This window comes from Acomys minous (assembly GCF_964271855.1).
Source record: "Acomys minous genome assembly, chromosome: 4".
NCBI lineage: Eukaryota > Metazoa > Chordata > Mammalia > Rodentia > Muridae > Acomys > Acomys minous.
The window spans coordinates 86,108,726-86,135,545 of NC_140486.1; the positions used below are offsets into that span (position 1 = coordinate 86,108,726).

At 45.2% G+C, this 26,820-nt stretch overlaps 1 protein-coding gene across 3 annotated transcripts in view; it reads right to left on the reverse strand.

The window, feature by feature from the left end:
• Nucleotides 1-2,251: 2,251 nt before the first annotated feature.
• Nucleotides 2,252-26,820, reverse strand: part of TRAK2 (trafficking kinesin protein 2) — a 58,896-nt gene continuing 34,327 nt past the window's right edge. For 2 of the 3 annotated variants that reach the window (XM_084778674.1, XM_084778673.1), the window contains exons 5-16: nucleotides 25,128-25,244; nucleotides 23,093-23,302; nucleotides 22,508-22,586; nucleotides 21,217-21,347; nucleotides 20,740-20,814; nucleotides 17,487-17,624; nucleotides 13,036-13,112; nucleotides 12,518-12,718; nucleotides 11,388-11,686; nucleotides 10,061-10,327; nucleotides 8,262-8,367; nucleotides 2,252-6,122 (exon numbers count right to left, since the gene is read on the reverse strand). In XM_084778674.1, the coding sequence (XP_084634800.1) occupies nucleotides 5,444-6,122; nucleotides 8,262-8,367; nucleotides 10,061-10,327; nucleotides 11,388-11,686; nucleotides 12,518-12,718; nucleotides 13,036-13,112; nucleotides 17,487-17,624; nucleotides 20,740-20,814; nucleotides 21,217-21,347; nucleotides 22,508-22,586; nucleotides 23,093-23,302; nucleotides 25,128-25,244 (2,379 nt within the window). In that variant the 3' untranslated portion in view covers nucleotides 2,252-5,443. The remainder of the gene's footprint in view (nucleotides 6,123-8,261; nucleotides 8,368-10,060; nucleotides 10,328-11,387; nucleotides 11,687-12,517; nucleotides 12,719-13,035; nucleotides 13,113-17,486; nucleotides 17,625-20,739; nucleotides 20,815-21,216; nucleotides 21,348-22,507; nucleotides 22,587-23,092; nucleotides 23,303-25,127; nucleotides 25,245-26,820) is intronic. The other variant, XR_014778550.1, reaches the window with a different exon arrangement.

The window sequence follows — 26,820 nt, forward strand, 5'->3', positions numbered from 1 at the left end:
CAGACAGCTGTGCTGCCAGAATTGGTTGGGGAAGGGACACTTTCCTGTGTGACGCTGCTGCCCTCATGAGGTGGCAAACGCAGTGAGCCAGGAGCTTTGCATTTAGTGTCAGTGTATTTGCTGTGAAAATTGGTCCAAGGAGGAAGCGAAGGCAAGGAGGTTCTCTTTTGGGAGGAGGGGGAGGAGAGGGGCTTGCAAAGATCTCCTGGGTACTCAGTTGTCTTTGGCCACTTCTGGACTTCCCAGGTCTGACTTTAGGAGGCTGAACTAGTCTTGAGAGGTTCCAAGCAGAGCTACAGATGTACGAAGCTCGCATTTCTGTGATCACATCTGGAGGGAGCACTGCTGGGGGGTAGGGCAGGTTCATTTGTTCTCCCTCCGCCTTTCCCCACCCCCCTCACTGAAGAGGAGAGCTAGGATCTCACTACAGAGTACAGGCGGGCCTCCTGCTGACAGTCCCACCGCTGCTGCCTTCCAAGTGCTGGGCCCACAGGCATGCACCACCATAGCTAGTGCTCCCCACCTCTCGCCCCTTCAGAGGAAAGCTGATAAAGTTCGGATGCTTTGAAGGTTTGTGTTGGCAGCAGGGTCAGGGGCGGATAACGCCTGAGAACACAGGAGGGGCTGGAGTGGCCATGGCAGCTGTGCAAAATTCTGCTAAAGGAAAGTTGTCAAAGGCAGGGCTCACCCGTGGCTTCATTCCCCCTTTCTTTCTTCTTTTAATGCTTTCATCTCTAATTGCACTTGGTAAAATTTCTGGCCTATTATATATGATGTCTGAATGTGATGTGAAAATTCTGTTCTTTAACAGTTTAGCAATTTCAGTGAAATAACAAAAAAAAATTAAGTTTTGTAAAATAATATTTCTTGGATTTACATGTTTTTTACTAACACCTCCTCTTTGGCACATTTTGCAGGCTGAAAAAACAAAACATGTCAGCTATTGCTAGTGACACCACTTGCCAGTCTGTATTTAGACTTTTTTTTTTCACTTAAAAAATTTGTAGCATTTGGCATTTCATGTAAAACAGTAAAACAGCAGCAGCAGCAGCAGCAACAACAACAACAGCACCCTTGATATTAGCGTAAATCAAACTTAACACAGTGAAAACAGGCAGAAGCCAACACGGCACTCAAATTCTCCAATCTTGTTGTGTTTTTGGATGTATGAATATTGACTAATCCTTATTTGTGAAAGATACTGACAATGTTACAAAAATTTTATATAAAAAAGTGGAGTTTCAGTCCTGCTTGGTGGCACACGCCTTTAATCACAGCACTCAGGAGGCAGAGGCAGGCTGATCTCTGAGAGTTCAAGGCCAGCCTGGTCTACAAAGTGAGTTCCAGGTCAGCCATGGCTACAGAGAGAAACTCTTCTCAAAATACAAAAAAAAAAAAAAAGGAAAAGAAAGAAAAGTTTTATACTTTATTCTCGATAAAAAATACAGCAGGGGATATATTGTTTTTTGTTTGTTTTTGAGAGTTTCTCAGGAAAGAAAAAGAAAGCATACTCCTAGTTGTTTATGGGAATCACAGACCAGGCTGGCCTTGAACTCAGAGATCGACCTGCCTCTGCCTCCCCAGCGCTAGGACTAAAGGCACATGCCACACCTGGCTAGTAGGGGGCCACATATATCTCAATGGTAGAGCACTTGCCTCCAAGGGAGGCCCTAGGTTCAATCCCCAGTACCATAAACAACACAAAAGCAAAGCTGTAAAGGAGAAACAAGGATATTGAAAGATCTTTTCCATTGAGTCCAAAACTTAGAAACAATTTCTAAATAGCTATGAGCGCAAAACTTGTGAACTATAACAGAACTGTACATACTCTCTTAACCTTCTAGTATTTACTATCTGCTGAGCAATGGTTTGTTGGTTGGTGTTACTTTGGTATGGGGCTAGTGTATGAATACACATATTCCTGGTGAAGCCTAGTACTAGAAAAGCCTGTGAGGGCCAGCAAGTAGCTCAGTGGGGAAAGGTGCCCCATGCCAAGGCTGACCACCAGGATTCCACACCCAGAAGCTGTGAGGGTGAAGGAGAGAAAAGACTCGAGCAAATTGTCTCTGACCCCCAATATGATCCTCACATTAATAAATTTTCAAAGATTAAAAATATTACTAGTTGACTATTAATGACTTGCATTTTTTGTATTAGTTCAACAAATATGGGATGTTTTATAATAAGAATCAACATAAAGACTTCATGCTGGATTGTAAAGGGCTGAAACAAAACTCACAGGGCGACACAGGACAGTTTAAGAAGCCACTTGTGTTTATTATTTGATTTACAATTTATTATCAATTTACAATTGATAGAGCAAAAGAAGGTGCATAGAGAGCTATTTGACAAAGTTAAGTTCTAGATATGACACAGCAGTATTTTCCTGGAGCTCCCAGGACCCCATGCCACGCCTGTGGCCACACGTGGCTGTGGACTAGTCAGGGAGTGGCACTGCGCATGCCTGGGAGGGCACTGGGAGCAGAGGAGGCCCCAGACACAGGCAGCCCTAGCTCCAGATGGCAAGCTGATGTGAGGGCCATCACCCACTGCTAATTGTGCGCTAGGAGCCTGGAGTACCGCATAAACTATGTCTGCAACAGATAGGCTCCTGTGGGCTTCCTCTCACATCCCTTGCCAGAGTCTGATCATTTATGGCAGACCAAGCGCGAGCAGAAAGACAGAAAACAAAACCTTGTAAATTAACAATGGTCATGAACGACTAAAGATGTAAACCTAAAGCTATTTACATGGCATCTGGGATCTTCAAAATTCGGGGCAGTTTTAATTCTGAGCTCAAGAAGACTGTCCTACTAGGTAACAGGATACTCAGAAATACCTGAGACATCATGACAGAAACTCCTGAAGGAGAAAACAATTGGGTTTTCCCACGCAAGCATGAAAGCACGAATCGGCTGATACTGAAACAAAACAAAAAGTAAGCAGTATCAAGGCTTAATAGTTCCGTGGAGGAAGAACTTGCTGGAAGGCTGTACCAAAATTAATTTTAGGTGAAAACTTCAAGATCTGCAAAACCCAGTTTGAAGACAGGACTCGCTGGCAGATAAGCATGCACGGGTGCAATTACTATGCTCGGACAGAACAGCAAGATCAAGTTAATCTTCAAAAACCCGAGTCTGTCTTGTTTTTGGTTTTTAAAAACCAGATGTGCTCATCTGTGCTGAGGCACCACTCTGCCTCCAGTGGCCACTTAGGTAAAAGTACAGAACTAGTCTCAACAAAGAACTCCACAAAAACCTAGCTTAACTTGTAGTGGTTTATGTAACGTGTGTATGCAAACCTGGTTATTTAACCTCTTCCTACCCGGCAGCCACCCTTCCCCACTTCAGGCTGCTCCTTCCTAGGAGGCTGTAAATGCCTAAGCAACAAACAGGAAGTGTCCTTTCTTCAGGAACCAAGACAAAGCTTTGAGGTTTTGCTGAGGGAGGCACCCAGTTATTTATAGACTAGAAATGCAAATGCTCTTAAAAAAAAAAAAAAAAAAGAATTGGAATAGTTAGGACATTCAAACACCAGGAATTCCGGTTTTAACACCTGCTCCTGCAGGGTCAGTGACCCTGGGTCCTTCATCCCACTTTAACACCTGTGTCGTGCAGGGTCGGTGACCCCGAGCCCTTCATACACGTGTGCGCAATGACCTGGTGACAGCAGCTAGACTGGGTAGAGGGTGGGGACATCTCTCTACCCTTTGTTTCTGAGAAATGTACTTAGAAAAGTTTTATCAAAGGTTCTAGAAATATAGAAAACCCATCTGTTCCCACCATTGTTTGGATGTTTGGTTTGAACCCTTTGAGAGCATCTCTGCTTGGGGAGGAGGCTCAAGAAAGGAAGGGACTCCCGGGCAGAAATGAATTCCCCTCAAGCAAAATATTTGCAAGTTAAGCACCAAGAGGACCAAGTAGAAGACTTCCTGCTTTCACCAACAAAACAAGTGGTCCCCACGCCCATCTTAACCCCAAGTGTGGTATTCTTTCTTGAACAACCTCCTGAGACAGGGCCATGTCATCTGCAGAGGCAGACCCTGACCTGCCACCTCAGAAAGCACATGTTTCTCCCCACTAAAGGCCTGCATCACACTGTTGAATGTCCAAACCTCATCTTGTGTCTCACCTGGTTCTCAGCAAGCCTTCTCTACCTCTGCAGACACCAAGAACGAGGTATGCTTTACTGTACATAAGGAAAACAACAAAATCCAACAAAAATACTCTTGAAGCAAGCACCTGGGTTTTACTTCAGTTTATAATTTAATGTGCCTGAGAATTTTTGTGCAAATACATGTCATCTTTCATTAAAAATATGCAATAGCACACTTTGGAAAAAGTTATGTTACAACTAACTTTTCTTTTAAAATGTACATATATAAATATACAAGATAATCTAATGCCCTACTGATTGATTGCACTTCTGGTTTAAACTCTTCCGGCCTCCAAGGAAATTTGAGAAACATGCAATTATGTCTGCATTCCTTGGCCACCGTTTTGTCCAGAAGAAATATCCTAAAAACTTTTTTGATTCCGATTTTTTTTTTTTTTTTTTTTGGTTTTTCGAGACAAGGTTTCTCTGTGTAGTCTTGGCTGTCCTAGACTCACTCTGTAGACCAGGCTGGCCTCGAACTTACAGTGATCTGCCTGCCTCTGCTGGGATTAAAGGCGTGCGCCACCACGCCCGGCTTCTTGATTCCAATTTAATCCCCTAATTTCCTTCCTAAATCCCTCCCAAGCCCACTCACATTACTATTTAAAAACTTTTTGTTGTGTTGTACAAAAATACAAGTTAAAAAAAAACAAACCAAAATTGACTTAACTATAAATACAAAGGGATCTAACCTGGTGTGTTTGGGTTCTCAGTGCCTGAAAGTCCTGAAATGCACAAGTCTCCATTTCTGACGTAAAGAACAGGATAGAACCCCTTGTTCTGCTAAGCCATGAGTGCCCCGGGGTGGATGCATCTGACCAGGCACCAACAGGGGAGGCATCTCCTACCAGCTCAGTAACAGACAGCTTGTGACACCGACCCTCTAGGACAGCTTCTTCCCAGCCACTGCCTCGGCTCTTCCTGGCTCCCTTCCTTCCGAGGCAGGCTCTTGTACTGAATTCTCGAGACACAGATACTAGCAGTTCAGTATTACTGTCATTTTCCATAGGATTAGATTTATTTTTCTATTCACTTTTTATTTTCAAGGCAAGGAAACTCAGCTGAAGGAGCAACTAACTTTCTTCCGTTTCTGTCTCCAAACTACTCACGTGCCCACTTTCTGTTTACCTCCAAGCCCTCGCCCTCGTGTGTCCACCCCGTCACTACACCCTCTCCACATTCACAGCCCTTCTGCGACATTGCTTTTCTCTCAGGCGGGTTCCCATTCTCCAGTGCATCTTTATTCTGCGTGTGCTAATGTGTAAATGAGGTCAGTTCACGCTGCGCCTCAGTCCTCCTTCAGGACACCCATTTTGGGTGAGGTTGTGCAAACTGGGGTTGCAAAGCTGCCCATCATGACCGGGAGACTCTGATTTCTCCTCAGTCCACCCAATAAACTGCCACTTGAAGGTAAATAAGCAGCAGGCTCTGGCTTTTGCAGACCCATCTCTGCCTCTCGGCCTTTTCCGTTCTCCTGGGGATCAGAGGTCTTGACCACACGGGCTATCCCCAGCCTCTTCAGCCTGTCTACCAAGCTCATCTTCAACTGGCCAACATCAGGAGGGGTCCTCGAAGGTCTCAAGCCGTACATTTCTTGTAGGAATGTTTCAGCTGGTCGAGATGCCAAAAAATTCTCAGAGACATGGACTCGGGGCTCAAAGGGCAAGGGAGAGGGGCACGGTGACTGCGACGGGGAGTTTGGGGGTGTGGAAGGGGTGGCCAGGGTCTTGGGGTGAGGCTGTAGGAGGGGGCTTTCTGCAGCCGGGCTGTGGTACACTTTAGCAGAGATGCCCCGCTCCTGCAGGAGTTTGGCTAAGCTCCTGGTGCTGCTGAACGTTATGGTGGAGTCTCGCCGGTTTGTGATGGACTCCCCGATGCTGAGTCTATAGGACGCAGCAGGAGAGTTCCCGGCTGTGTTGGAGGAGCTGCTCCCACTACTTCCACAGGACAGTGATGGGAAACCAGAGCTGGAAGACAGAGGGAAAGGGGTTAGGAGTCAGAAACCCACACCGGCATTTTACTTTTATTCCTTGCTCTGTTCCATGAAGAAAACACACCAAGGAAACAGGGAATGTCCAGGCTCATATGCAGAGCAACCCCTCCTTTGCAGGAGGGCGGCCAACCAGTTGTGTTCTTAAGGACAGCCTTTCCAGTTGTATTTCACTAAAAAAGGGTAAATGTCCAATTGTTAAACTGCCATTTCCTTAAGCAGGGTTAACTCCAACGACAGCGACATCTGCATACTCATGAAATGCCTGGTCAGTCTTGTCTTCCAATGTGTATTATTATTATTTTTTTAAGATTTATTTATTTTATTTATTGCATATGAGTGCTTTATCTGCAGAAGAGGGCATCAGATTACATTACAGGTGGTTGTGAGCCACCATGTGGTTGCTGGGAATTGAACTCAGGACCTCTAGAAGAGCAGGTGGCGCTCTCAACCACTGAGCCATCTCTCCAGCCCCCAATGTGTATTCTTAAGAAATTAAAAACAATGAAAAGCTCTGACAGCTATTAAATCTTGTTTCTTATTCTATGCTTAAATAAGAAAAAAGAGCTAAATAAACAATATATTTAAGGTCATGGTGGAACGGAAGGCCCGTCTTTAGTCAGCTTTCCTCCATGAACCAATGTTACCAGGATTTAATATATTTTCACTGGTATAAAATGATCACACGTATCATAGTATCAAGATTTTTAAAGATTATGAACTAAAGACAAGTATAAAATTAATACATGAGCCAATAACTTTCCAGAGCACTAAGTTGTACAAAAGCATTCATGAAAGTCTGACTTCTTGGTCAAAGTGCTCAACTGAGAATCTCTGGTGTGACTCCCACTTCAGGCCACAGTTTCCTGTCCCTCCCCAAACTGTGTACCTACTAAACATTCCTGTAAGGACAATTTTCTAAGGCTTATATAGCGTGTAACAAATGTAGGCAACCTGCAAATATGTTCAAGAGAGCCTCTACTAGGATCTTGCCTGGGTACCACCCACGTGTTTTCGGATTGTTTCCATCTTACATATGCTTTCAATGGTCGTCACTTACTCCTCTCCTTGCTGGCAGCTAGAAACTTCAGGCTCAAATGCAAGGATCGCCTTATGTGTGCTCATCTTCCTGGTAGGATTCACACACTAGACTTTACTCCTCTACCAGCCACACGCTCTTACCACTGACTTGCCTCTGCATCATTTTTCTTATTTCTGATTATGTTTTCCCTACAAAGCCCAAAGTATCTCTGAGTTCCACCTCAGGTTCTTTGGAGAATTGGCAGGCTAGCACCAGCCTCAGTTTGCTTCAGGACGCAAAGCCTGTGCAGTTAATAATTCGGCATTGGCAGTTGATGTAATAACTTATAGAAATGTCTCTGGATAGAGATGGGTAAGCTAGACAGGCCTAGGGCTGGCCCTGCCAGAAAGAGCCACACCGTGAGGCTTAGGATGAGGATGCACTGGTGTGGAGACTGGAGCTCCACCACAAGGGCGACCAACGATGCCCACGCAACCAAACCCTGGTAACAACTCTGGAGACAGGTGCTGAGGGAGGTGTTCTGGTTGGCAGGATTCCAAGTACACTGTCAGGAACTGAAGGTAAAAGTAACAGCTCTAAGAACAAGACAGGCTGCATGGGTGGACACCCAGAGCCTTTATTAAAGTGTCTGTTCACACCCTTATAACGTGTGTGCCCTCTCTTGCAGTGAGCAGAGCCTGAGTTACCAGCTCTCTGTGGGTCTGGTAGAGCACCACATCTGGAGGGTGTGGAGCCTCCCGTGCTTGATGAACGTCAGGAGTGGAGGTGGTCTTGTAGAGAGTGCAGTACCTCAGACCCTGCAGCCTGAGTCACTCTGGGGACAGCCTCAGGTGGGTCATCTGTGTTAGCTGTGTGCTCTTGGACCATCACCTTAATTTTCTATGCCTCAATTTCTCCATTTTATCCAGCATATTCTGCCTACTTCAAAGAGTTATGAGCAAATGAGAAAAATACAACATCTAAATATTCAGAAGACAAGTAGTCATAGAACACTAACCAGAACCCTGGGAGTTAAAACTGAAGGTAATTTAAAAAGAAGCCGTGTGTGAGGCCCTGGTCCCCAGGCCCTCTTACCTAGGGGTGACCTGAGTGATGTCAGAGGGGTGTAAGATCCTACAGGTGGTGAAGGTGAAGGTCGAGTTCGTGCAGGACAGACACTTTCCTGGGTTCGAAGTTGCAACTGAAATAGAGATTTTTAGAAAGCCAAACACAGAATTGAGAGACCAGGTTAATAACATAAAAGGCTCGGCATTATTTTGTTAGCATTACAGCATTTATCAACTGCCTTTTGTAGTAGAATGTTCCTAAATAAGGAAAGAAATAAATATAAAGAGTATACTAGTATTAACTGATTAGTATATAACTCAACTTTCAGTACTTTAAAATTATAAATAAGATGAGTAAAAATAGCTTAAAAATGAGAGAAAAAGAAAGTCTGAAACACACACTAAAAAAATTAGGATATAGTCATGTAGGCACCTAGGTTAAAGTACTTCCCTGGTCTTATGGTCGTGTGTCATAGTTTTCTACATGTGACACTGAGGCCTCTTAGGAAACAGAAGGGCCACTCAGAGTCCCTGCTGTCCTCAAACAGCAGTTACCAACAGAAAAGCATTTGTGCAGCTAAGTTGAAGTTGTATCAGGGAACAGCATTTATTCAAATGTACAATTAACACCCAGGCTATAATTATTCAGACTTGGGAATCTGGCAGGCATTTTCTTTGGGGAAAAAGCTGCCAATATTTTCCACCAATGACAAATATAAGTTTCAAGTGAAAATCAGTTTTGGAAAACGTAAATCCTCTATAGAGAGCTTGAAGACACCCCAATCCTCACAGCCTTTCATGCTGAGGTAATTAGCAGGGGCAGCAATCCACCAGTTAACGCGAAGTGTCAACATGTGGGTATATGCGTAGTGTTGGAATGACCAACGCAGGTGACAACCCACGCAAGAACCTTAACTGTTCCAAGAGAAAGACAAACACACTTTAATAAAAACACATATGAAAATTCATTAATAGGGCTTCAGATTCCACAGTGCTGTAACCAGGAAAGAAACTACCACTTACCAAGTTTTTAAAAACCAATTTCAATCAATATCTGTAATTCTTGAAAAGACTATTAAAATACTTTTTCCTAGCCAGATGGTGGTAGCACACACCTTTAATCCTAGCATTCGGGAGGCAGAAACAGGAGACTCTTTGTGAATTCGAGGCCAGCCTCGTCTACAGTCTACAAAGCAAGCCCAGGACTGCCAAGGCTACACAGAGAAACCCTGTCATGGAAAACAAACAAACAAAAACAACAAAAAGAAAGAAAGAAAAGAAAAAGAAAAAATTCCTTTCCTAGCTACATTTTCATCTGAGAGTGAATTTTCTGTTCATACAAAACACACTGAAAGCAGAGTTCATAACAAGAATCTTCTATTAAGTCAGAAATTAGAGACTTGCAAAATTGTAACACAAAACCATTTTCTTACTATGTACAATACAGCTGTTCTTCAGAAAACGGTATTTGCATAACAGAACTTTTATTTTTCAACGAGTTAATTTTTTCTAAGTTCTCAGTTTTTATCCTAATGTAATTAGGGTTATGTCAATAGACATAACCCATATAGAAAAACCTGGGATTCTCAGGGACCTGAGACCGAAGGCTTGCAGACCCCTGAGTGATCTGACTTCTTACTCTTCCTACTTGTGCAGGCTGGCAGGGCAGAAGGAAGGGACAGAAAGGCAGTAATGCCGGATGCTCTTATGATCTTATTTCCCTACTGTGCACACTCTGGTGGGAGCATGCAGGGGGAGCTGGATAGCCACAGACAGACAGCACCACGGAATGGTTACGGGCCATGGGCAAGCGTGCCCTCTTCTCACCTGTAACTGTTCGGCCTGCTGAGGTGATGGGCGGGAGGCAGATCCCTGTGACAGGCGTGGGTGGCACAGGGCTCTGCTCCACCTGAAGAGGCTGCTGAACCTGAAAAGTGATTCCTTCTTCTTCATCCTCCTCCAAGTCTGAGATGTGATAGACGATGTCCTTGGGCATTTGGGTGAAGCCTTTGGTGAGGACGCCTGGCCGTGGGTCAAGAATGGTCCCCAAGTTTGGTTGGGCCAGCTGCTGCCAGTGATGTAGAGTCTGTGACCCTGAACAGGCAAGCAGAGAGGCGTGCTTTACATTGTGGGCAAACCCGCAACCCTGAGGAAGCTAGCCTTACGTGAGTAAGAACAGTAATGATAAAGACAGAGACACATATTTGGTTTTGATATTTTGTTAAAATTCGTAAATTTAAGTTCTCTGTAGAAAACTGCCATGATGCTAAACACATGAGCAATAAGTTTTCTATTTCAAAAGAAAAATTTCAAAAGGATGTCTAAAGAGGAGAAAACCCCCCTATAACGTGGTTTTAACAGGACCCAGGCAGCTCAGGCAGGGAGGAGGCCGCCCTCTTCAGGGATGGCTGCACTTTCCCAGGTGGCAGAAAATCAATATTCACCTGGCTTAGCCTATGAACTTGGAAACAAAAACTGGGCAATAATCTTTATTTCTTAGTGCACGTCTCTACTTGCTCATGGCTCTCCTCTCTGAAATCCCAGAAGGACAGGAAAACGTAGGTGATAAAGAGGAGAACACATCCCTTCGGCCCCAGCCTACAGCACTCTGATGGCCTTGTACCAGATGTGCCACTATGGTGATTTCATCCTAAAATTGGCAACCCTGACCAATCCTTCATCAAACCAGAGTCTTTGCGGGCTACCTGCTCAAACTTCTGCTTAATAAGGAGCTTTTAGCACAGCCTCAGAGAATAACGTCAACACCCATAAACCAGGCATTTCCTTGGATTTAGGTTGCATGTTAGACCTATGTTACAATATAGACACCCTGTGTGTCTCTATGCTGAGGACGCTCCTCCTGTGGACCCTTCTCATTTGTCACAACCTGTTGGTCCTACCACGGCGACTGCTATCTGTGGCATGCCATAGCAGTGGCCAGGATGAGAGCCTTCCCACTTCCCTCTTCCAGACACCAAAGCATCAGAAAAGAAGGCATGGCTGAAGACTTGCTGACAAGGCCCCATCACGCACTAACTGTCCAGTAGGCAGCCTGTGCGCACGGGGCTCTCACAGCTGCTGCACAGGCGGCCTCCATTCTAGGAGGGACGGCTGATGTACACATGGCTTCTAAACGTTGTTACTGACTTATTACCTTCCAAGGGCTTTACAATCTGTAGCTTTTCTGGCATGAAGCTTCGAAGGCAGCTGGCACTGCCGAGGTCTGTGGTGTCTGACTGGTCAGCGCAGGATGAGGCCAGCTTCTCTGTGAGGGCGTCACAGCTGCTAATTCCTTCTTCCTGCTCAGCCAGAACCTGGATCTTCCGTTCCCATTCTTCAGCAAAGAACTGCTTCTCACTTAAGTAGTTCTGTCTTCGCAGGCTGAGGCGATGCAACGCCATAGCCAAATCACTATCTTCAGGGGGTCCCGGGTGGCTCATGAGCTGAGAGCTCCTGTGGGAAAGTTACACTCGCTGACGAGACTGTAGACTGTGAGCAAAATCTAGACCTCTCCTTCCTGTAGTGCTGGACATTGAAAAGACTGACCTTAAGTTGAGCCGGGCATGGCGGTGCACACCTGTAATCTTAGCACTCAAGGAGGCAGAGGCAGGCAGAGTGCTAGGAGTTCGAGGCCAGCCTGGTCCACAAAGAGAGTTCAGGACAGTCAAGGCTAGACCGAGAAACCCAGTCTCAAAAAAAGGCGGGGGAGGGCAGGGAGGCTGGAGAGACGGCTCAGAGGTTAAGAGCACTGGCTGCTTTTCCAAAGGTCGGGAGTTCAATTCCCAGCAACCACATGGTGGCTCACAACCATCTATAATGTGATCTGATGCCTTCTGGTGTGCAGGTGTACATGCAGGCAGAATACTGTACACATAATAAATTAATCTTCAAAAGAAAAGGAAAAAAATGAGGTGTTGAAAATGAGTGCTGAAAAAGCTGTGAAAAAGTTTTATCTTTGGGCTACAAACATTCCCTAAACAGGCAGAATAAAAGACAGCAAGGACTATAAACTACAAAACATTGCATTCTCATCTGTCTCTGATGCAGATTTTCCCCACGTTTCAGCATTCTGAAACTGGGAGGTATTTTAGAACTCACGGGGGAGGACACTGCAGGTGAACACACACACCTCTCCTAACGCAACTGTGTCAGCACAGGAGGGCACAGGAAGGCAGTGAGAGCGGCCAGCTGCAGAGCCGTCCCGGGCAGTGTGGACAGTCGCTGGGGTCTGCTCTGCCCACAGCATACATAAGGAGTGCAGGCCCACGCCAGGCCTCGCCTTACCCTGGAACCTCCGTGCCGACCCGTTGGTTCAGGAGTGTTTTGTCCTCTGCTTGCTGGACACCAGACTCAAAGGGTTTTGCTGTCATGATGACGCTGGAACGGTTGGAGCCTGGGATGGGTAGCAGGGCTGGGAATGTGACAGAGCGTCCCCGAGTGTCGTTGGCAACCTTGACCGTATCAAACACCCGCTTCTGCTGGGCCCTGTCAAGAAAGGAAGCATTCAGTGCTGTCACTGTCGCCCACTAGAGTGCTTCACAGGAGCTGTGCGTGTAGACAGAGCCAGAAATAACGCCACCTGAACACTCTTGTTTGGGGGAATTGAGAAAATGATGTTTCATCCAGGAAAGCCCCTCAGGAGACCACGCCCTGAGCAGCAGGCATTCCTGTCACTTGTACCGTGGCTTCTCCCCCAGGACGTCACCGGCCCGCCACCCTGCAGCACCCTGCACTCCCAGGCCGGCCGCTGCTTTTGATTTTTGCTCCAGTGGTGCAGTAACAGCCCTGTGACCTGTACTTACTTTTGTTTAAACACAGACTCCTCATCCAAACTCAGCTTCTTGCGCATGGTCCCCTCAATCTCAGCGGCCAGCGATTCCTAAGAAAGGGAGGTCAAGATCTGCGTGTGGTTGCCATCGTGAATGAGCTAAAGAAGCCTGCGCAATACCATGCTCTTTATGTTATAATAAAGGAATACAAGAAAACCAGGACAAAAATTCTAAGGGGAGAGTAAGACTGTGGAAATACTTTTTTTTTAACAATGTCTTTTTTTTTAAAAAAAGACCTCTTTATTTATTTTATGTGTGAGTGTTCTATCTGCATGTACACCTGCAGGCCAGAAGAGGGCACCAGATCACATTATAGATGGTTGTGAGCCACCATGTGGTTGCTGGGAATTGAACTCAGGACCTCTGGAAGAGCAGTCAGTGCTCTTAACCTCTGAGCCATCTCTCCAGCCCTGGAAATAAAACTTTAAAACAATAACTAACTATCTTTTCATGAAGCATTTTTCTAAGGTGGCAATGGACAACATTATGTGTGTAGACAGACAAACACAGAAGGTCCAGTAGGCCAAAGAGCAAGGTGAATCTGAAAAACGTTTTCTTCTTGCTTTGTTGTAATTTTGATATAATGTTAATGTACTTATATGGCTTTGAGCATTTGCTCAGAGGTGAGGGCTCAACTAGCATGGATGTCATGCTGAGGGTGACTGAGTCTGAAGGGAAGGGTATGAACCTGATTTAAAAAAAAAAATTATTATTATTATTAGTTTTTTGTGACATGGTTTTTCTCTGTAATAGCCCTGCTGTCCTAGGCTTGCTTTATAGAGCAGTCTGGCCTTGAATTCACAGAGATCTGCCTGCCTCCTGAGTAATGGGATTAAAGGTGTGCACCACCATGCCTGGTAACCCTGATTTTTAACATCCACAGATGCACAGATGTAAAGAGACATATACATGGGGGTGTGTATGAAATTCATATATCTCCTGACTTGACCTACTCAGAGAGTCTAGAAGCCAGGACACTTTAGTGGCAACTGGCACATCTGGCACCCAGGTCTCGGCTCACAATGTCACCTCTCTGCTCAGACTGCGGATGTGATAGGAATAGGTGATTTACGTTCCTGCCGCCTTGACTTTCCCACAACAGACTTGCAAACCTAGAATTATGAGATAAAATAAACTCTTTCTACCGCAAATTGTTTTTTGTCAGAGAACTGTATCACAGCAATGACAATGAAACTAGAACAACAGCTTTCACAGAAGTTACCAAAGAATCCCGGACAGAGCTAAAACCAACGGCTGAGAGTTTGATGAAGACATTTACCCTTGACCACGTGGTTAATGTAGCGTCTACTAGCTTTCGTTCATGTATAGTTAGTAATGTTATTTATTATTAATTATTAATTTTTAATAGTAACTCTCAAATGTAAAAAACTACAGACAACACTTTAGCCAAAAATTCTAAATTAATAAACATTGACAATAGGATGACTGTACCTCCTGAACTAACACATTATTTCACACTGAAATAGCTACATACAAAAGGTATCCTGGCTGGGCATGGTGGCACACACCTTTAATCTCAGCACTCAGGAGGCAGAGGTAGGCGGATGCTCTGAGTTCAAGGCCAGCATGGTCTACAAAGAGAGTCCAGGACAGAGCCAGGGGTCTCTGTGTGTGTGTGTGTGTGTGTATGTGTGTGTGTGTGTGTGTGTGTGTGTGTGTGTGTGTAGGTCAGAGGAGAACTCTATGGAGTTGGTTCTTTCCTTCCACTTTTATGTGGGTTCTGGGTATCACACCCAAGTCTCCAGGTTGTGCGGCAAAGGCCTTTACCCACTGAGCCATCCTGTTAGCCCCCAAACACATCCTTCAAAGGACATTTTTGGAGCTGGGTGCAGTGGCCTGCACACGTAATCTCAAGAAATCATGAAGCTGAGGCAGGAGGATCCCTTGAGCCTGTAAGGCTGAAGCGAGCCTGGGTAATGTAGCGAGACCCCGTCAAAATGAATGAATGAACAAACAAACGAACAAATAAGTAAGGAAACAAACACACACCATAGTTTACAAGTCATAGACTAAGGGGCACTGTTGGGAGAACTGGGAACACTTGCGTGGGCTCTGGGGATGAGACCACAATGCTGCATGGCGTCCCCTTCATGATGACAGATGGCGGTACTGCCATCACTCAGGCCCGCCCTGGTCTTTACTAAACACTGCCCTGTCTTTGTAAGCATCAACACAAGCACTAAGGCCTAACAGGGATATCTGCAACTTGCTATAGAACAGTTGAGGAAAACAAAAGCAAACACCAGTCAAGCAAACAGACACTGAGAGGAAATAGCACACACACTAACCGATATGTCAAAAACCAAGGAAGCTATGTGAAGAATAAATAAAAATTCTTTGTACTACTTTTTGAAATTTTATTCTAAGTTACAAAGTATTTCAAAATTTACAATTAAAAAGCAAACTGTGGAGGATGTAAGCTGTAGACTACTTGCCGAGCATGCACAGGACCTGAGTTCAATTGCCTACACTGGTAAATAAATGATATGGTCCAGTGGGTAAAGGAGCACGCGGCCATGACTGGCGACCTGACTTCAACCCACAGGGCCCACATGGTGGAAAGAAAGAACTGACCCTGGAAGGCTGTTCCATCAACTATGAGAGGAAAGGACATGGGGAGACATGAGGAAGGTAATTCCTGAAGAGATGCCTAGGGAATGGTGTAAGGAAAAAGAATTAACAGGAAAGGAAAGAAAGAAAACAATTGCTAATAGGTGTTGATACACACACACACACACACACACAACACACACACACACACACACACACACACACACACACACACACACACACACATGGAGAATAGACTCTGGCCAGTCTGTGCTACACAGCAAGCTGGAAGCAGCCTAAACAGTGACAGTCTTTAAAGTAGAGTTGCACATAGTGTCTGTAAGAACCAATTGTCACAATAGCTCTTTGAAGCAATGTGATAAATTCTCATAAACTAAATTTTTAGTTGAGTTCTACCATTTCCCAAATGCCACTTATTAATAAATTAAAAAAAAATTCAAGATTCCTTCAAGAAACTTGCACTCTAAGTAGAGTTAAGCCTACTAAGAAACCTCAGAATTATAGACAGAGGCGTGGATGTTTAAAGTATGCTGTAAGGTTGATGAGATCCTGAAGCTGGCATGGCAGACAGAGAGAACCAACTCTGAAAGTTGTTTTAGAGCTTCTGCTGCTGTGACAAGTCACTGTGACCAAAAGCAACATGGGGAGGAAGGGGTTCATATCGCCTTAGAAATTAGACGTCCATCATCTAGGGAGGTTAGGCAGGAACTCGAGGCAGGAGCTGATGCAGACAGAGGCCACAGGGGCTTGCTGCACCTGCTTTCTCATAGCTCAGGACCCCCAGCTCAGGGGTGGCACCACCGCAGTGGCTGGGCCCTCCCACGTCAATCACTAATTAGGAAAACAGGCTTGTCCCGGGCCTGTCTTATGGAGGCACTTTCTCAATTGAGAGTCTCTCTTCCCAAATTACCCTAGCCTGTGACACAGTGACAGAACACCAGCCAGCACGGAAGCTGCCTTCTGACCTCCATATGTGCACACATATGACACAGGAGCAGGCACATGCACATACACTAAATGGAAAGAAAAATCTTAAAAAAAAAAAAAAAAGAGTATAGATCTGTGGGCAAAGGGGCTTGCTTCCAAGTCTGACAGCCTGAGTTTAATCCCTGAGTCCCACATCATGGTGGAAAGGGAGAACCAACTCCCACAAATTGTTCTCTGACCTCCACACCTGTGCTATGGATCATGCATATCAAATGCATACAAAGCAAAAAGATATAAAGACTTAAAAGGATGGCTTAAAGCCGGGTGTGGAGGTGCACACTTCTAATCCCAGCACATTATACAGAGAAACCCTGTCTAGAAAAAAAAAACAAAAACAAAAACAAAACAAGTACGGCTTAAATAAGTGGTAGATAATGGATCTACTCTAGAATAACTGAGTGATCTGTGTACATAGATCAGAACCCAATTTCCTTAGCATTTACCTCAGATACTGTAGCAAGTTTAGAAGATCAACTGTGAAAATAAAGAGAGCTAAGGAAGCCGGGCGTGGTGGCGCACGCCTTTAATCCCAGCACTTGGGAGGCAGTGGCAGGTGATCACTGTGAGTTTGAGGTCAGCCTGGTCTACAAAGCGAGTCCAGTACAGCCAAGGCTACACAGAGAAACCCTGTGTCGAAAAACAAAGAGAGAGAGAGAGAGAGAGAGAGAGAGAGAGAGAGAGAGAGAGAGAGAGAGAGCGCGCTAAGGAAGATGTGGATACACAAATTAAATCTTGACGAAGTAATTGTGTCTCAGAAATAAGAGTGAAGCACGTTCTCTCTTTCCCAGCTAGCTTACAAACCACACTGTGCAAAACAGAGTGGAGGCTTCTTTCTGGTTTCTTACCCCTGTGAAGACTCCGTAAGACTGGGGGAAGCAGAGGTGAGCAGCAGGGCTGGCTTTGCTCCGCAGCTCCTTTATCTCCTCCTGGGACTCGTGCAGCATTCCCAGGCACTCCATGTTTCTGTCCTGTAACTCGTGAAGCTGAAGAGAAAGTTGTACACTTGGTTACCTCAGACAACCCTGGTTAACCGTGAACCCCGGGGCTATAGAGTTTTGAGGGGGCATTAATTTTATTCAGGGCCCAGCAGTCTGTATAAATATCACTTCAAAACAGACTCTGAAGCAAACTCAGTAAGGGCATCTTCACGCTGAGCCGCCAGGATCTGAGAAGTCTGGGCAAGTGCGGCCGGGGACAACCTAGGCTGTCAATTCAATTCAGTAGCTGATGGCGCATGCCCAAAACACCCAGGGCGGGAACGTGAAAGCGCTCTCCAGTCAGGCTGAGCACAATAGTACATCTTCTCATGATCAAGAGTCTAGAAAATGACTCACTTAGTATCAGGGTATCCCAACAACCTAACCCCCCTCCCCAGGCTGACAAATGGACACACTGCAGAGTCTATTTGAACTGAAATCATTTCTCCACATGTAGCATGTATCCAATTCTTCAGGATCACCAGGGTTGGGGGGATCTTATTTAAAATGTGCATTACCCTGCCTCCCATTTAAGACACTTGGCAGAGGCCCCCTTTTTTCTTTTCCATGTGCTGCAAAGCCATCCTGAATGAGGAAGACCTGGAAACTTATGGGACATGTGACCCACATTCACTACTGCATCGGTAAACACCAGAAACACCAAGCACTGGGGTAGGGGCAGTGTGTGTGTGTGTATGTGTGTGTGTGAGAACACTAGCAGCATGCCTCACCATACCGTCAACTTCCACAAACATCATTTGGCGACTCTGGGAAAGCTGGTGTGAGACGTTCCTGCTTAAAGAGGAACCGGAGCTGCTGCCCAGCTGTCAACCGAGGTAACTGTGGACACTAGTCAGTGAGCGGACACGGGTGAATGCTGCCCAAGCACATCTGGAGATGCTCTCACCATCAGTGTGGTGTGATGGGCTACAACAAAGCTCTGGGGGAGGGAAAGCTCCTTAAGCAGCCTGTCTGGTGAAAGCTAAATGCTTCAGCAGAAAGGCTGTGGCGATTAAGCTGCTGGGGGCCCCTGTGTCCACATAGGGAGGTTCATTAAATGCTAACAAATCCTCTTAAAATAGAATGTGCATGTGAAACTGAGGTGGAGTCACACCCAGAACTGGGAGCCAAGGTAGGAGGTTCTCAAGGTAGAGGGTAGCCTGTGCTACATAGAGAGTTCCATACTAGCCTTAGGCCACAGAGAAAACTGCGTTTCAAAGTTAAAAAGGTAAGTAAATTAAAGTAAAAATGCACATGCGGCTCTTACTTGATTAGCTGAGTATAAACCCAGGTTGGTACCTAGGGATCTATTTCAAACTCACTGTACCCAGTGATTACTGTGAATGCTGGACTGCCACTAAGTTAAATCTAGTATGTAAGTACATGACAGAACGGAAGAAATTTTTGCTATTTTGCTTCCATACATACAAAAATACTTCCTATCAGGAATCATCTTACTGGGCTAGTTAACATATATTGATAAAAAGGTCCTACATTGAATGGAAGACCCAGATATTAACCAACATAGCTATAGAAGAAAATAAAAAACAACTACAAAAATCCCAGATTCTTTGACAAAAATGGTGCTGAGAAAGCTGGGTGTACACACGTGGAAGACTGAAACAGACCCTTATCTATCACCATGCACAGAAATCAACTCCAAAGCGTAAGACCCGAGACTCTGAGACTGTTAAAGGGGAAAGCAGAGAAGAGACTTCTAGGCGCAGGCACAGGCAAGGACTCCTGGGACAGGTGCCCAGTCACTCTCTGGAGGTCAACAGGCGGGACCTTGTGTGAGCAAAAGGCTTCTGCACAGCAAGGACACACAGTAACACAAAGTTACTGTATGAGGAGACAGCCACAGAATGGGAGAAGACCCTCGCCAGGTCAGATCTAACAGAGCATTAACGTCTACAGAGCACAACTGAACCTAGACAAGAAACCAAGCCACCCATCAATAAAGGACCTGAGGAAACAGAGCAGTTGTTAAAATATGAAACGCAAATACCCAATACACACATGAAAACTGTTCAGCTCACTAGCCACCAAAGAAATGCAAGTTAAAGCAATACTGAGATTCCACCTTACCCTATGGTAGCCATAGGCAAGCAAGTGACAGACGCTGGGGAGGATGTGGACAAAGGTGAACCCTTTAGCAGTGATGGCGGAATGTAAGCCAGTCCATCCACTATGAACCAACATGGAGGCTCCTCAAAAGACCCCAGGAAGACCTTCCACTGTCCCCACTGTCAATCCTATGCATTGGCCAACAGACCCCAAGGCGGCACATCACAGATACTTGCTTCCCAGGGTTTACTGCAACACTAGGCACGGCAGAGACATTATAGACTGAACCTAAGCGTCTAAAACAGACGCAGGTAGAGAAGACGTGGTGTACCGATGACATTCATTCTGGCCACGAGTTAGTACAAAGGTATATGTCACTTGCAGAAGAACACGTACAACTGGAGGCAGTTGTACTGAGGGAATTAAAAGGGCCTCAAAGACAAACCTGTTTTCTCTTGTTTTTGTTTTTTTAATCTTATATAGCTACATAAAATCATGCTCATTTATGTGACAAAAAAAGTAAAGGTAAAACTACTCAGAGGGGCAAAGGGGACTAAGAAGGTGGGGAATGACGGTGGGGTTTTAGTGGTAATATGCTTGACATATGATATATACTATGTGAAAGAAATTAAACTTCTATTTTCTTAAAGAAAGTCAAGGTTTTCTCTTACTTGGGAGGAAAGCTGTGATTAGCCTTGGAAGCAAGACTTTTTTCCAAAGCTTTATTTCTTAGGTCTCATTAATTTCACCTCAACTATGTGTTGCTGTATTTGCATTCCAAGTCTGGCAGTTCTCTCTAATTCTTTTTTTTTTAAGATTTTTTTTTATTATTATGTATACAGCGCTCTGCCTGCATGTACAGAAGAGGGCATCAGATCACATTATAGATGGTTGTGAGCCTCCATGTGGTTGCTGGGGATTGAGCTCAGGACCTCTGGAAGAGCAGTTAGTGCTCTTAGCCACTGAGCCATCTCTCCAGCCCTCTAACTCTTATGAAGATGAGGGAAACGCCTTCCCCCCTCCTGCCCCACGAAGGTAAGGAAGCGCTCGTTACCTCCATGGTCAGCTGGCGCTGGGCGTCTTTGGAAGCCTGCAGGTGGAGTCTCAGTTCTTCCTTCTCGATCACGTGCTAACAACATACAAGAGGGGCACGTGAGGCACTCACATGGGCAGCGTAACTCCCCTTCCCTTCAGAGACACACCAAGAGTGTCTGTCTGGGCACAGTTTTAGCCTAGAGCAGTGAACCTGTCAGAAGCCAGCTAAGAGTAATAATGTAAGGAGGACACAAAATGCATGTGTTCAGAGGGTCTGGACATCATGACCTTCTCAGGACAATCTGATACACTTGCAAAAATAAGCAGTGCCTTGGGAGTTATTTATGGTACCCTGGCAGAGGAGCAACCCCGAGACAACAGAGCAAACCATTTAAAAGGGGTAGAGGCAGGTTTACTCTGCTCGGCGTGTAGCACTGGCAGGATACAGCGCACCAGGTCAGCACTTAACCCTGGGCTGAGCAGTCGAATGACTCACCTCTTTCAGTTTGTGCTGAAGGTCTACAATCTGAGACAGCAGGGAAGAGATCTCTTCCTGGTATCGAATCAGCTCGTCGCTCTTGCCGGACAGCTCTTCAGTCATTCTGGACATCTGCGCATTGGTTTCACCTGGGAGCAAAGCAAAGGTTTAGAGCGAGTCCTCTCTGGGTCTCTGCCATGCTACTGATCTAGGCATCATGTCACTCTGAGACCCACACTACAGCGAACTGCTGTGACATTAGGTCTCTGTCAGCAGAGAAGGCTATGCATATTTACAGGGTGATTAGACAACGTCTTTCCATGATTTCAACATTTCTTTTCTTTAAGATTTATTCAAGTATTATATATACAGTGTTCTGCCTGTACACCTGCACACCAGATCTCATTATAGATGATTATGAGCCACCATGTGGTTGCTGGGAATTGAATTCAGGACCTTTAGAAGAGCAGCCAGTGCTCTTACCCTCTGAGCCATCTCTCCAGGCCTCAACATTTCTTTTAGCTCACATTACTGGCAATCAAAGCACATCCCTTAATGACAGAGCTGGCACTGAGCGCCCATGGTGAGGCTGTGTGCCACCCTTTAGGCTCTGGCTCTATGCACTAGCTTTCTGACTTCAGCACAATGTGCCCTCTCTGACTATTCCTGCAAACAAAGTGAGAGCTCTGGTTCTCTTTTTCTCCAAGATGCTACAGCTTATTTATAGGAAGTCAGGTCTTTACCTAGTGACGATGGTAGCCTGAGCAGATAAGTACCTTAAAAACACCTATGTGTCTTAATTAGGGGTGTGGGCATAATGTGCTATTCTGATTGTCAGTAACTGTTATGGCTTGCTCCTCAACGATTGGTTGAGGAACTTGTTCTCTGGCCAAGCTTGGTGTCCAATGTGGTGGCGCTGAGGTGATGGGAGGCTTGAAAGTAGAGCTTAGCAGGAGGAATTCAGATCACTGGGTACCGCCTTCAGGAAGGATCAACACCGGCTCTCTGAGAGGGCTAGCTCCCTAAGCAGCAAGCTGCTGAACAAGACTATCTCATGTGGCTGGCTCCTTCTCCATACGGCTAATTCCCTTTCTGTTTCTCCATTATGTTAGCCACTAGGGGCCCTCAGCAGGATGCAGCTCTATGGCACAGAATGGTGAGCCGGCTAGCTGTTGGACTCTAGGTGGCCCAGGTTCTACTGACACAAGAGCAGACTAAGACAGCATCCACTGGAAACAGGTTCTGTGGACGCCAATGGCGTCTGAGCTGGAGATAGCCCACCCGAAGAGCAGAGTATGTCACTGCTTACGAAGTTCTTTAACGCAGTCACTGACGAGCTGCTGCTCCTTCTCTTCATAGGTAAAGGTTTCTGTCTTGATGTGACAAGCCTTCAAGGGGGGAGGGGAGAGACAACAACCAAGGTGACAACATTTCCTAATGGATTTGCAGTAAACGCTACAAAAAGCTTTGCCATTTGGAGAATAAAGCTCATTACTTATAAAGGAAACAAAGCTATCCCATTGAGTTTAATCTCTCATTGCAATAGAAAAGAAAAAGTATGACAGACAAAGACATCCCTTCACTCCTTGCAGGGCCTCTGCCCGTGCCTGCCCACACGCTCCATCTGTGTGATGCACCTCCAGGCTCAGCTGAGATGGCCACCTGCTTGACTCACCCAAAGGAATTTATAATTTTCTGACATAATTCTTCTCAGTCAGTTTCTGTTAACTACACAAGATGTACACAGTTGCTGCTGCTATCTGCTCCGAGCTGTTCTCAGCAAGCCCTAGGTGACAGTGGAAGGCACAGCGGGGGCTGGGATGCTAAGCTGCATCACCGCCATGGTGCCCAGACCTGAGCAGACCGGGTTAGAGGGAAGGAAAGGGAGACAGACCTTGGATCTGAGGGCCATGTTCTCTTCTTCCAGCTCCCTGAGCTTTTCGTGCAGCATGTCCAGCTGCAGCAAGCCCTGGGATAAGCTGAAGGACTCATTGAACCGCAGCGGCGTGGAGCAGCTGGAGTCAGTTTCACTCTCCTCGGAAGCAATGGAGACGATTCGAAGCAGCTCGTCTTTCTTGGATAGCTCGTGCTGCAGCTGATTAACCTGCACACAGTGTGAGCAGAGCATCCGACACTGTTCACCTGCGACGTGGCGTCCCATTCACGGAAGCTGCTTTCCCCCATGGAAGCCTCCCACCGCATCAGCCTCTAGACAAGTGTATGCAGACTACTGAACACTACACATTGTTTCCCAAGCTACCCATTTAGGCAGTCAACAAACAGCCTTTCCTAGAGCACACATGAAGAGAGCCAGTTTTCATACTCTGCAAAACAGTAATATAAAAATCTTCAAAATTTTTCAACAGATCCACTTTAAAACTCATCCCCATGGCTTGTAATTTTTGGTCACCTAACTGGGGAGAATAGAGACCCTTAAACAAGCTAGACATTAAACCACTGAGCTATCCCTACAGGCCCCTACCTTTTCCTCTATTTTTATTTATTTATTTTATTTTTTGAGACAGTGTTTCTCTGTGTAGCCTTGCCTGTCCTGGACTCACTTTGTAAACCAAGCTGGTCTCGAACTCACAGAGAACTACCTGCCTCTGCCTCCCCAAGTGCTGGGATTATAGCTTGTGCCACTGTGCCCAGCTTTTCTTCTGTTTTTAAATTTTATTTTATATTTTAGTTTTCGAGGTACAGTTTCTTGACGACTTGTCCAGGCTGGCCCTGAACTTGTAGCCTTCAGAGTAGCTCTGATTATGAGCCTGTGCCACCAAGCTCAGTGATGACTGGTATTTTAAGCTGTCTCTAACCCCGCAAGTCTTCCCAGCACAGAAGACCACGTTTCTAGGAAATAACTATTTTCAACACAAAGGACCAAATGTATTCATAAATTACAAACAAAATCAGATAAAAAACAAATTACTGCTGGCATGGTAGTGCATGCTTTTAATACCAGTACTGGGGAGGCAGAGTTAGGTGAATCTCTGTGAGTTCAAGGCCAGCCAGATCCACATAGCAAGTTTCAGGCCAGTTAGAGCTACATGGTAAGACTTTGTCTCTTGAAAAAAAATTAAGAAAACTTGAAATTTAACTATTCAATGAGTTAAAATAAGTACTTTGTAAAGTACTTACTACACTTACTGATGTAGAATATACATTTGTTTTGGTTTCTGAGTAAGATGCATTTGGGTATCTTGACACCAAAGGCTGTCAAATAAAAAGCCCACTAACTATTTTGGAGTTGTTGGTCAATGGGGCCCTGTAAGCCCTCAAATACTTTGGGCTGTAGCCCCTGCTCTTAACCACCCTCTAAAACTTGATGGTAAGACCCTATTGATGAAGATACTACACTACATACTTGAGTCATCAAACCCAAAGAAATCAAGTTGGTACTCACTTGGAAATTTAATCCCTGGCTAGTTTTCACAGTAATGGCAGGTGCTATACACACTACTGGGGCACAAAAATAATTATCCTTTTACACAGCTGAGGACCCTGACATCTACAACAAAAACCAGCTTAACAAGATATGCCCATTGGAGCAATAGTGGCACACAAATGTCACAGGAATAAACAACCACTTGCTGATTAGACTTAAAGCTTGGTCCACAAGATATAACTCATATTTGACAGCATTAATTTAGGGTCAAGAACTCATGCTTAGGTAGGTCATAGGCCCTAGAGAGGACTTACTAATATTATTCTGCTAAATAGATATAGTACTAAACTAACTCCTAATGACCTAGTGGTATACTTTCACCAGAAAAGTCTCATTTTGCAGTATATGGAAATACATAAAGTCAATAGGGACTGGTGTCATTTACCTACTGTCAATATTTCAGGAATATCCAAGGAAATACATTTCTCCACTAAGTAAGACCCCATTACTATTATTCCCATTCCAAACAAGGCCAAATGTTTACCTGATCGAAGGCTTGTCCCAGCTGCTCCTCCAGGGCTTCATTCTGCTCAGACAAGACATGGTTCCGCTTTAGGAGAGCCTGCCCAATCCGGGCAGCTAGCTCGAGATCTCGGTCCCTCTGTAAAGCAACAAATACAGATTTTCTTTGAGTATAAAAAAAGCAGATGGATAATAATTTAGATGTAATATGAATACATTTTTTTAAAAAAGCAGATGGTAGATAAGAAATTCTGAAGTGGACTTTGCTAATGTTCAGAGACAATCTCCTGTAAAGCAGAGATTCATGTTATGGCCTTACTAAATGAATGCACACGGGGCCAGGCACACTGAGTAAATCTTAGTCAAATGGGCCACTATGTGGTGATGAATACAAGAGGTCACCTCTTGGTACTAGGTAAGGTTTCACTGAGGTCCCATGCACTGCGGCCTCCCAATCTAACTCTGTAGTTAAGAAACTAGAAAACTAGCATGAGTTTTAGAGATAGGAGGGTGGTGGGTGTGGCTCAATAGAGAGAGTGTGCTCCCCCCACCCCCAGCCCCAAGACAGGGTCTCTCTGTGTAGCCTTGGCTGTCCTGGACTCCCTTTGTAGACCAGGCTGGCCTCGAACTCCCAGCAATCTGCCTGCCTCTGCCTCCCTGAGTAGTGGGATTAAAGGCGTGCATCACTGTGCCTAGCCTGAAGAGCGTGCTTTTAATGTTTGGGGCCTTGGGTCAATCTCCAGTACCACCCCCACAACCCCCCCACACACAAAGAAAAATTAAAGTGGACAGAGCCCGTATAGTAACCAGTACAGTAGAGCCAGCCAACGTTTGTTGAATATTTCAAGTATGGCAATGGCACAGATGAGGTGTTCAGGATATGGGTCAGGTAAGTATACTGCAAAGCTCCATTTAGGGGAGACTGCATATGCATTCAGAATCAGTAGCTTAGAGGAAGCCATGGCCTTAGAGCCCAGTTCAGAACTAGAGGAAGAATGACAGAATTAGGGACTGGAATTTATGAGGTCATAGGATTCTACCTTGAGTATGGAGAAGGAAGTCTGAGAAGCTGGTGGTTATAAGCAAAGCATGTGGGGATCCTATTCAGTGATAATGAAGGCCTCATTTGTAGAATGAAAAATTGTTAATATACTTTTAGTTGCCTTCTATGTGAATATGAGTTCTGTTTATATTAATACTAGATGAATAAAATAAGCTTTTCTCTAATACATGAAAACTGATCAATTACGCCCATACTTCAGGGCAATTTGCCTTACTTTAGTGTAAGCTAAGTGGCACATGCGGAAAGCATTCTGAGGGTAGACCGGCATGTCAGAGAGGAAGGCTTCCATAAGACCAACTGAAACTGAACTATAGGAGAGGCATTGCTGCATGCCAGCTGGAAAAGCTACGGTATGTATGTTAAACTTCCACATGGGGCTGGAGAAAGGCTCAGTGGTTATGAGCACTGGCTGTTCTTGCAGAGGACCCAAGTTTGGTTTCCAGCACATATGTGGTGGCTAACAACCATCTGTACTTCCAGTTCCAGAGGACTGGACACCCTCTTCTGACCTCTGCGGGCACTGCACGCCCCCCCCCAATCAGGCAAAATAAACAACAACAAACCCCAAAACCCATACATATTAAAAAAAAACCTTAAAACTTCCACAGGCAAATAAATGTAAGCTCAAATAACGGCCCAAGCTGGAAGTAAA